This window comes from Mirounga angustirostris, unplaced genomic scaffold (genome assembly GCF_029215605.1).
Source record: "Mirounga angustirostris isolate CCGP_5_RB_7025 unplaced genomic scaffold, mMirAng1.0.hap1 SCAF_12, whole genome shotgun sequence".
NCBI classification, from domain to species: domain Eukaryota; kingdom Metazoa; phylum Chordata; class Mammalia; order Carnivora; family Phocidae; genus Mirounga; species Mirounga angustirostris.
This window is the reverse complement of record NW_026991720.1, coordinates 14,821,671-14,832,244: the sequence shown is the minus strand read 5'-3', so window position 1 is coordinate 14,832,244 and position 10,574 is coordinate 14,821,671. Positions and strand designations below refer to the sequence as shown.

The 10,574-nt window shown below is 42.2% G+C and overlaps 1 protein-coding gene across 5 annotated transcripts in view; it reads left to right on the top strand.

Moving 5' to 3' along the window:
• Positions 1 to 6,924: 6,924 nt before the first annotated feature.
• Positions 6,925 to 10,574, top strand: part of IFT56 (intraflagellar transport 56) — a 56,926-nt gene continuing 53,276 nt past the window's right edge. The window contains exons 1-2 of one of the 5 annotated variants that reach the window (XM_064574910.1): positions 6,925 to 7,102; positions 7,614 to 7,680. Coding sequence is in view for 3 of the 5 variants with exons in the window: in XM_064574906.1 (XP_064430976.1) it covers positions 7,100 to 7,102; positions 7,614 to 7,751 (141 nt within the window). In the remaining 2 variants the exon portion in view is untranslated. Of the gene's footprint in view, positions 7,103 to 7,613; positions 7,843 to 10,574 lie in introns of those variants that run through there. The other 4 variants (XM_064574906.1, XM_064574908.1, XM_064574909.1 and 1 more) reach the window with 4 other exon arrangements.

The following is a 10,574-nucleotide window of genomic DNA, read 5'->3' as shown; positions in this document are numbered from 1 at the left end:
GGGCTTAAACAAATGTGGCATGTCCATACAAAGGAATATTATTCAGCCGTCAGAGGAATGAAGTACTAGTACATGTTACAACATGGTTGAGCCTTGGAAACCTGCTACGTGAAAAGGGCGCCTGGCTATACCAGTCGGTATAGCATGCGGCTCTTGATCTTGGGGTCATGAGTTCAAGCCCCACGTTGGGTGCAGATTTTAATTTAAAAATAAAAGTAAAAAGTAAAGACAGATTAAAAAAAAAAACGTGGTAAGTGAAAGAAGCCAAACATAAAGGACTACCTGCTTCATGATTCCATTTATATGAAATGTCTAAAATAGGCAAATCCATACAGACAGAAAATAGATTAATGGTTGCCAGGGGCTAGGGGGGAAAAGGGGAATGGGGAGTGACTGCTAATGGGTACAAGTTTCTTTTTGGGGTGATGAAAATGTTCTAAAATTAGATAACGGTGATGCACAATTTTGTGAATACACTAAAAACCATTAAATTGTATACTTTAAAATAGTGAATTTCATGGCATGCAAATTGTATCTCAATTAAAAAAAAAAGCAATATGAAGACTGAAGCACATAAAATGGCACTGACAGTGCCCCAAGCACTATTCTTTTTTGTGGGGGGGCAGAGAGAGAATCCCAAGCAGGCTCCACACACTGGCACACCCAGAGCGGAGCCCGATGCAGGACTCAATCCCACAACCCTGAGATCATAACCTGAGCCAAAATCAAGAGTCGGATGCTTTAACCAACTGAGCCACCCAGGTGCCCCCACCCAGCACTATTCTAAATGCTTTCTGTATATAATTCATTTAACTTTCACAACCAATGAACCTAGGAGGTAGGTACCACTATTATCATTTTTCTTTTTACAGGTGAGAAGCTGAAGCCCAAAGAGGTTAAGTTCCCTGCCTGGGTTGACAGAGCCAAGAACTGAACCCAGGCAGTCTGCCTCCTGAGGCTACACACTTATCCACTATGTTATACTGCCTTTTGCTTATAAATGATCTCAGGTGAGTCTTAAGCAAATCTCTAAGGTGGATTTTATTTCCTTTATTTACAGAGGAATAAACCTAAAACACATAGAGGTTAAGGAACCTTCTCAAGGTCACACAGGTAGGAAGCAGGGGAGGCAGAGTTTAAATCCAGGTTCTGCTGACTCAAAAGCGCACAATCCAAAAAAAAAGAAAAGAAAAGAAAAGAAAGCACACAAACCTGTGTTGCCTTAAGCTCTTGGTTTTGGGTGCCTGCAGCACTAGGGGATGAACTGAAAGGGACCTTCCCAGGATCCTGCACCTCAGCAGTGGGCTGACACAGGGAGTCCCTTCTCTCAGGGCTCACTGGATTGCAACCCCTTGGTATTTTTCCTGTTTACATTTTATTGTGTTTATGTTGCTTTCTAATTTACCAATTATCTCTCCACCAAATAAAGAATTATGTTAGCAATCAGAGGTTGAAAATTATTTTTCTCAGTATTCTCACATAGACAACAGCACTTAGTTTTAGTGGGTATAAATGCGCGTTACCTTGTATGTTGAAATAAATATTGACTCCCGTGTCTTTAACTCATACCAGTTAAAATTTTGGCCACACAGAAGAATTTGGGAGTTTTCAAATAGATTTCTCTTTTAAAATTTAGATTATGGGCGCACCTGGGTGGCTCAGTCTTGATTTTGGCTCAGGTCGTGATCTCAGGCTCATGGGATAGAGCCCCGCATTGGGCTCTACACTCAGCGCAGAGTCTGCTTTGTCCCTCTCCCTCTGCCTCTCCCCTCCCCACTCTCTCTTTCTCTCTCAAATAAATAAAATCTTTAAAAAAATAAAAAAATGAATAAAATTTAGACTATGGAAATTTTCTATATAAAAATAGAACGGTAAATAAACACACACTCATCACCTAATTTCAACAATTATTACCCACGATTTCCTATTATCTAGTCATCCAATTTATTAGCAGTTCAGCCATGACTATATTACCTGTTAGTACTGGTTCAATCACTTTTTCTTTTTTTTTCTTTTTTTTTCTTTTTTTTGTAAGTAGGCTCTATGCTCAACATGGGTCTTAAACTCATGACCCCAAAATCAAGACTCTCACATTCCACCAACTGAGCCAATCAGGCATCCCTAGATCACTTTTTAAAAAGAAAAAAGTTTAAAAGGTGTCATTCTTGGTTATAAATTTATAGATAACTTATTTTCTTCATTTTAATTCTCAATATGTTCCAAAATTTCCATGGTGAGTAAGGAGTACTTTTGTAATAAGGAAAAATAAGTTATTTTAAAATAATTGAAAGAATATTTCTTTAAAGGGTATGTTTTCCAATGCACAATCCCAGAGTCATTTTGCTCTTACTTAGAACAGTCAAAAAAGGTCCTTTCCCCATGAGCCCATATAACCTAGTGGAAGGAGTGGAATAAAATTTGGGTTTCTTTTTTTTAAGATTTTATTTGCAAGTCATCTCTACACCCAACACGGGGCTCAAACTCATAACCCCTAGATCAAGAGTCAGCATGCTCCAGACTGAGCCAGCCAGGTGCCCCTAAAATTTGGTTTTTAAAATATTCTTTTTGGTGGTAAGGTAGACTATTTGTGAAACTAGTGAACAAAAGAACAACAAAACTAATAGCACTCAGTAGAGCTAATGAATATTCATAGTCTCTGTGGTTCTGCAACAGAAATGCTGAGGGTTCTTTTTTACCATGTGATTTTTAATGATTTATCTCTCCAACTTTTTATTTTTTTATTTTTATTTTTTTTTTTTTAAATTAGGCTCCATGCCCAGTGTGGAGCCCAATGCAGGGCTGGAACTCAAGACCCTGAGATCAAGACCTGAGCCAAAACCAAGAGGTAGATACTTAACTGAATGAGCCACCCGGGCGCCCCTCTCTCCAATTTTTATATGAAAAATTTTCATATTTACAAAAAGTTGTAATATTAGTACAATGAAATCCAATATATTATTCATCTAGATGTACTAATTGTTGAGATCTGAGGGTTTTTCTTTTCATGAGACTTTTTCCTTAAGGAAAACCCACTGTAGCAAGAAATGATAAAACTTGCAGTCTTTTACGTTCCCTCAGGACTCATGGCCTTGGTGAATGACAGGTAAGTGACAGACAGGTGGTTTCCAAGGACTGGCAGTCAGTAGCATGATGCTAAATTGGAGTAATAGACTCTGGAACATCATTCTGAACTAAGGTCTGGATTACTTTAAAAAACAAAAGAAAAACAAAAAACACAGATCTAGGGGCACGTGGGTGGTTCAGTCGGTTAAGCATCTGATTCTTGATTTCAGCTCAGGTCATGATCTCAGGGTCTTGAGATCGAGCCCCAAGTCAGGCTGCATGCTCAGCGGGGAGTCTGCTTGAGATTCTCTCTCCCTCTCTCCCTCTGCCCCTCCCCCCACCCCCCAAAATAAATAAATAAATCTTTTTTAAAAACCCATAGATCTAGGGGCGCCTGGATGGCTCAGATGATTAAGCGTCTGCCTTCAGCTCAGGTCATGATCCCAGGGTCCTGGGATCGAGCCCCACATCAGGCTCCTGGCTCAGCGGGGAGACTGCTTCTCCCTCTCTCTCTGCCTCTCTCCCTGCTCATGTTCTCTCTCTCTCTCTGTATCTCTGTGTCTCAAGTGAATAAATAAAAAATCTTAAAAAAAAAACCCCATAGATCTAGCAAGATGCAATTTACATATCACAAAATTCACCTGTTTTAAGTGTATAATTCATTGTTTTTTAGTAAATTTACATAGTCATACAACCATCATCATAGTCCAGATTGTTTTTTTACAGTCTCTCAAAAACTGCTGTTCTATTGCAACTGCAATAAAGTTGCCAGTTCCAACTTTGCCTCTTACCCGTGCGGCCAGCTTTTGTGTGTCTATCTTATCATAGGTTTCATAACACCTTAGATTCAGCTACCAGCTTTTCTGTGTCTATCTTATCATAGGTTTCATAACACCTTAGATTCAGCTATTGTTGGGAATAATAGCTTCTTCTCAAGTACACTCAATATGCCATATTCTGCCCTTCATAACTACAGCTACAGTTCAAACAACTTCTACAGGGATTTGGAGGCTTAAAGAAGTATCCCAAACGACTGGAAATCAGAGATCATTTCAATAGACTTAGCAATATCTACAGGGTTCTTTTTACCATTATTGGCAATATTGCCCTTAGACCCTGGTGAGAGAAGCCCTGCTCTGAGCTCTACGTTCTGACTGGAGCTACATCACAGGTAAAGAGGTCATGGAGCCAAGGTGTTCTTGCAGCTGAGGACTGGGGCTGGCTCTCTCCACACTGCCATCTCCAGCAACAGAATTCTGGGAAGTCTGAGAATTCTAAATTGCAGCCTGACCTCCTTCATGATGGCGTATCTGTCAAGATAGGTGGATAAAAACATTTTACCTAACAGTTTGCTAGACTGACTTAAAATTTTTCAATATTTCAAAATATCGTATGTGGAAATCTGTATGACTTCATTTACATGAAATGTTCAGAATAGGCAAATCCATTGAGACAGAAAATAGATCAGCAGTTGCTGTACTAAAAGTCGGTGAATTATATGCTTTAAAAGGATGAGTTAAAAGAAAAAAAAGGATGAGTTTAGTATTTGAGTGATATTGGAATAAAGCAATTACAAAAATATGTAGACTTCTGTAAAGAAGAGCTAAAAAATAATTTTGCTTTAAATTCAACCAAAAGTAGAGATATTTCTAATATTTGGAGCCAAAAGAAATATAAGTATAGTGCTGGTGAATTTGTGTTTCTTAAGACTATGCATGTTCCTATCTCTGAATATAAGGACATTTGCACCTATACAAAAGTGTATGTATCAGTGAATTAAGGTATGTAGTCATTTACTTATTCTCCAAGTGATGGGTGGTGGGAGGCAAGGGCTGGAGCATGAGGAGGATGCAAAAAAAAAAAAAATCTAGGAAACCATATGTAGTCTTTATGAGCTTATGGTATACATGAGTCTATATAGGGCTAGTTGTATAGAGTGATATGTAATGTAATTCAACTATGCCACAACTACCTATATACTTGGGAGAATACTCCAGATGTTAGTTCCTTAGTCTAATTCTCAGGGTGAAACTCGGGATGCAAGCGCCGACAGACCCCACAGTTTAGACATATTGCCCCTAGCTGCCTCTGACCAGAGTCACGTAATCCTTAGTTACTGTTAGGGAAACCTGTAAAAATGCCTCAGGAAATAATATCAAGTTGCCTCCCAAAAAGTCTGTGGGATGCTGTTCTGCCTGAGATGACAAACATAATGTGTCATGTATGCAAGAAAAAAAAAAGTAATTTGCAGCTTAGCGATAGTTACAGGATGTAGCACTTTTGCCTTTGTACTCTAGAGATGACATCACCAATGCAATCTGCCCAGAATGTTTTGCAGTTCCAAGCCCCTAAAGCAGAACGACCAGGCCCCTGAAGCAGAACGACCACCTCGCTACAACCACACCGAAACCAGATTGGGAGACGCCGGAAGGGATAAGATGATCAACAAAGGAAATATTATAGCTGACCCTAATCCGTAATCAATCAGCATGACCCAAGGCCCTGAGACCCTTACCCTGACTTCTCACCCTTTAAAAACCCCTGCTTGTAAGCGCTGTGAATTGTGCAAGACTGTTGAATCTCAGATCTGTACCTCTGAAACAAATAATGCAATATATGTTAAGAAAAAAAAAAAAAGAAGAAGAAGAAGAAGGTAGCGGGAGGGGAAGAATGAAGCGGGGGAAATCGGAGGGGGAGACGAACCATGAGAGACGATGGACTCTGAAAAACAAACTGAGGGTTCTAGAGGGGAGCGGGGTGGGAGGATGGGTTAGCCTGGTGATGGGTATGGAGGAGGGCACGTTCTGCACGGAGAACTGGGTGTTAAGCACAAACAATGAATCATGGAACACTTCATCTAAAACTAATGATGTAATGTATGGGGATTAACATAAGAATAAAAAAAATTAAAAAAAAAATGTTGCTAAGGAAGTAAAAAAAAAAAAAAACACAACAAACCCTGCTTGTAAGCCACTGCGGAGTTTGGGACTATTAAGCATTAATTCCCTCCTTCTCCTGGGTGGCGCCACATCAATAAATAGCCTTTCTTCACCGCAAAAGCTCCCTCTCAGTTGTTACTGGCTTGCTGCCCATCGGGTGGACGAACCCTCGTTGGGATCGGTTACAAAGGCTGGACTGCAGGTTAACTTTAAGATTCCTTCCAGCTTTAACCTTCCACAATGCGGTGATTTCGTCCTCCTCCTGCAGCCGTATTAACTCGGTTCAGGAGTGAAGTAGACAATTAAGTCGTCCAATCAACATATATTTATTAGAGTTCCTTATTATGTTTATCTATGTAGATAAGAAATTGTATTTTGGTGAACTCCCACCTATAAACGCCAACTACTCGGTTCAGCAACTCTGTCTAAGCTTCCGTGAGACCGGAGGCCCGAGATCACGTGCCAGTCATCGCCAGTGGTTGCTATGGAGCCCAACACGGTCCAAATCGGAAGTGGTCCTTCAAAAGGACTTCCCCGGGAAACTCGTGTGTGTGTGTGGTGTGTGTGTGTGTGTGTGTCTACACTTTTTAAAAAAGATTGTATTTATTAATTTAACAGAGATACAGCGAGATAGGGAACATAAGCAGGGGGAGTGGGAGAGGGAGAAGCAGACTCGCCGCTGAGCTGAGAGCCCGATGCGGGGCTCGATCCCAGGACCCTGGGACCATGACCTGAGCCGAAGGCAGTTGCTTAACGACTGAGCCACCCAGGGCCCCGGGAAACTCGTATTTGAAAAAGAATGCTGTTGGAATTCGTTTTTTCTTAAAGTAAACCCATAAGCAGAGATACAAACTTTCACTCCCAGGACCGAGAACGATGCCTCTCCTCCTAAGGGACTTCACTCCTTCAGCGGCGGAAGGGACCGGAACCAAAGAGCCGTGGCACCGGTTCTCCTGAGAGCGCTTCTCCGTGACGAACCAGACTCCACCCCCGCAGGGTTGCCGTGGAGACGGAGGGAGCTGTGTGGATGCGGAGAGGCGCTGAGGCCCGGCCTTTGCTGTCGGTCCCGGGAAGGGGCTCACCGAACCAACGCCAAGATGGTTAGTGGCTCGGAACAGTGAGGGAGAACTTTGAGTAGGACCTAGGACTGGAGATCAGAGGTTCCCAGCACACTTCTGGTTGAAGTCTAGGGGTGTCAGCGGAGGATGATCTCCCTGTCTTACCCCTGTTCTCACCGGAGACAGGGATGCAACTGTAAACACCTCGAAGCTTTCTTCCCCCTGCTTCTCCATTTCTCCGCACCTAAGCTGCGCGTGGGGCGGAAAGCAGACCAAGGAAAGGCTGAGATGACAGAAGCGGCGCGAAAGCATCTCTTAGCCCACTCGAATGAACTGATACAGAGGATTAGGTGTAGTAGCCGTTGGGTTCAGCTCAAGTGCAGAGTGATGGCCCTTTGAGTAAAATACGTGTTACGGAGAGTTTGAACGGGCTTCCCTGGGGTTCGTTGGTAAGGATTTGACATGCAAATCCTAGAGCTGTCACTCCGAGTTTAAAACTGACTGTCGGAGTTGGATCATAAAGCTATCTTTGTCTTTGTTGCTTCTTTCACAGATGCTTTCAAGGGCCAAACCTGCTGTAGGCGGGGACCTACCGCACACTGACAAAAGAAAGAAGAAAGGTAGGAAGATTCCGAAACTAGAGGAGCTACTTTCACAAAGAGATTTCACTGGAGCTATTACCCTATTGGAGGTAATGTGCAAAGAAGGTTGCTTCTTAGGAGGTGGATACCAGAATATGGATGCATGCTAGGGTGAATGTCGGTTCTATGCTCTTGGAACAGGTGGGTGCTTTTGGGGGGCTTCCTGTAAATCTAGTCAGGCGCAGATTGCAGATTCCGTGTCAACGATAGACCTGATTAAAGATGAACTAAGAAGGGCGCCTGGGTGGCTCAGTCGGTTAAGCGACTGCCTTCGGCTCAGGTCATGATCCTGGAGTCCCGGAATCGAGTCCCACATCGGGCTCCCTGCTCAGCGGGGAGTCTGCTTCTCCCTCTGACCCTCCCCCTCTCGTGCTCTCTCATTCTCTCTCTCAAATAAATAAATAAAATCTTAAAAAAAAAAAAAAGATGAACTAAGAAGAGAGACTTACTTCTTGAGGGATACTTTTAATTATCTCTAGTCCCACTGATGGGGAATTCAGCTATAAAATGGAAGGACATTTAGTATTGTATCAGTTCACACAGTGTTTATCCTGACTGCTGACCAATATATGCTTTATTCCTATTATATGTTATAAAATTTGGATCATTTAAATAATACCATCATGCTTCATGCTTATTGTCTAGAATACTATATCTTCAGAAAATACTTCGAATCTCTATGGCAGTAGTTATCAACTGTTAATGTGCATCAGTATCACCTGGGGTACTTATTCAAGTATATACTCCTGGACTCCTACCTTAGGGATTCTGATTCTTTCCAAATCAGTCTGTGGTGGTGCTCAGGAACCTGCACTTTTTTTTTTTTTAAGATTTTATTTATTTATTTGAGAGAGAGAGAATGAGAGAGAGCACATGAGAGGGGGGAGGGTCAGAGGGAGAAGCAGACTCCCTGCCGAGCAGGGAGCCCGATGCGGGACTCGATCCCGGGACTCCAGGATCATGACCTGAGCCGAAGGCAGTCGCTTAACCAACTGAGCCACCCAGGCGCCCCATGGAACCTGCATTTTTGACAAGTGGCCCAAGTGCTTCTGATGCAGGTTGTCCAAGGATACTACACTTTGAGAAACTACCTTGTGGGAATCCCATGTTATAGGAGGATGAAGGGGCGCACCAAAGAACGAAGAGAAGAGTTTTGACAGCACAGCCTAGTTATGTTGTGCCAGTCATTTCTCCATAGCACTACTTCAGTTATATTACTTGTAATCTATCAACAATAATTGTTTTAATTAGCTTTATATATTTCTCAGTCTTCCATGTATAGTCTTCTGTTTCCCACTAGCTCTGATATCGAGCACCTTCTTTGACTTTTTTGGTGTCAGCTTTCTTATCTTTAAAGTGGGGAAGTTGGGGGCGCCTGGGTGGCTCAGTCAGTTAAGTGTCTGCCTTCGGCTCAGGTCATGATCTCAGGGTCCTAGGATCGAGCCCCATATCAGACTCCCTGCTCGCAGGGGAGTCTTCTTCTCCCTCCCTCTGCCCCCTCCTTTGCCCCCCCCCCATCTCAGGCTCTCTCTCTCTCTTTCTCAAATAAATAGATAAATAAAATCTTAAAAAAAATAAAGTAGGGAAGTTGACTTGGAAAGACCTTCTAGCTCTGTAAATCAACGGACTCAGTGGTAGGTATATGTCTAATTTTTTTAAAAAGATTGTATTTATTTATTTGACAGAGACAGCGAGAGAAGGAATACAAGCAGGGGTTAGTGGGAGAGGGAGAAGCAGGCTTCTGGCGGAGCAGGGAACCTGATGCAGAGCTCGATCCCAAGACCCTGGGATCATGACCTGAGCCTAAGGCAGACCCCTAACGACTGAGCCACCCAGGTGCCCCATATGTCTAATTTTTATCAGTCCCTATTTCTCTTCTCTCTTTTCTTTAAGACGATGACCACATTTTCCTTACTGTGTAATCCCACACTGTTTTTAAGTTGTCAGGGAGGCTCTATTCTGTGCTTACATTCTTAGGTGGGCAGTCACAGTGCCATGATGTATGGGGGTGGGAACTGCTGTGTTTGGGGGAAGGGGGTCTCATGAGCTTTCCTGTGGTTCCAGGTAATTCCTGAAGCAAATTCAGGGAGCCTTCAAATAAGAATTTCTTCAGACTTAAGACACTGTACTCAAATCCACAGCATTTTATGAAAGGAAGATTTCTAATGTTATGGAGTTAACTACAGGAGTAAGTTCTTATTCTAGACCGAAAAGTATTAATGGATGTCTTCATTTTGTAATAGTCAAGGCACCTAGGGTTCTATACCAATGATCTATAAATATGTGTTGGCTCCCTGTTTAATTTTTTACCAATTTTTTGGTTTATCAGCCTGTAGAATGGAAAACTCTCACCTTACCATGGGAGTTCAAACTCCTCCTTCAAGGCCTCACTCCTTTCCTCCAGAACAGGACTTCAGTTCACTGGGGAATTCATAAATATTTTTTCACAATGGACATAAATGAGGCCAGTCTTCTAAATATCCTTAATTCTGATAGGCCCTGGTAAGCCTATTCAGGAGTAATAGAATGATTTAATAGCTTATTCTCAGTGAAAGGTCATACCTATGAATAAATATATGTGTGCACCACTAGGACAGATTTGAAGTGTGAGTTGGAAGACAGTAGAGCATGGAGGGTGAGAACACAGGTGGTGGAGTCAGTGGGCTGTGGTGGTCCCTGCTAGTACCTTCCCTGGCTGTGGTGGTCTTGAGTTCATTGCTTAATCTCTCTAACCTTCAGTTATTTGGCATTAGATACTTTGCATAAATCTCGTGTTCCTTAATAACCCCCAAAATTGTAATGGGGATAACTCTTAAATACTTTCTGGAATAAGGTGTCAGTAAATACAGGAAAACAAATGTGAAATATTTGAA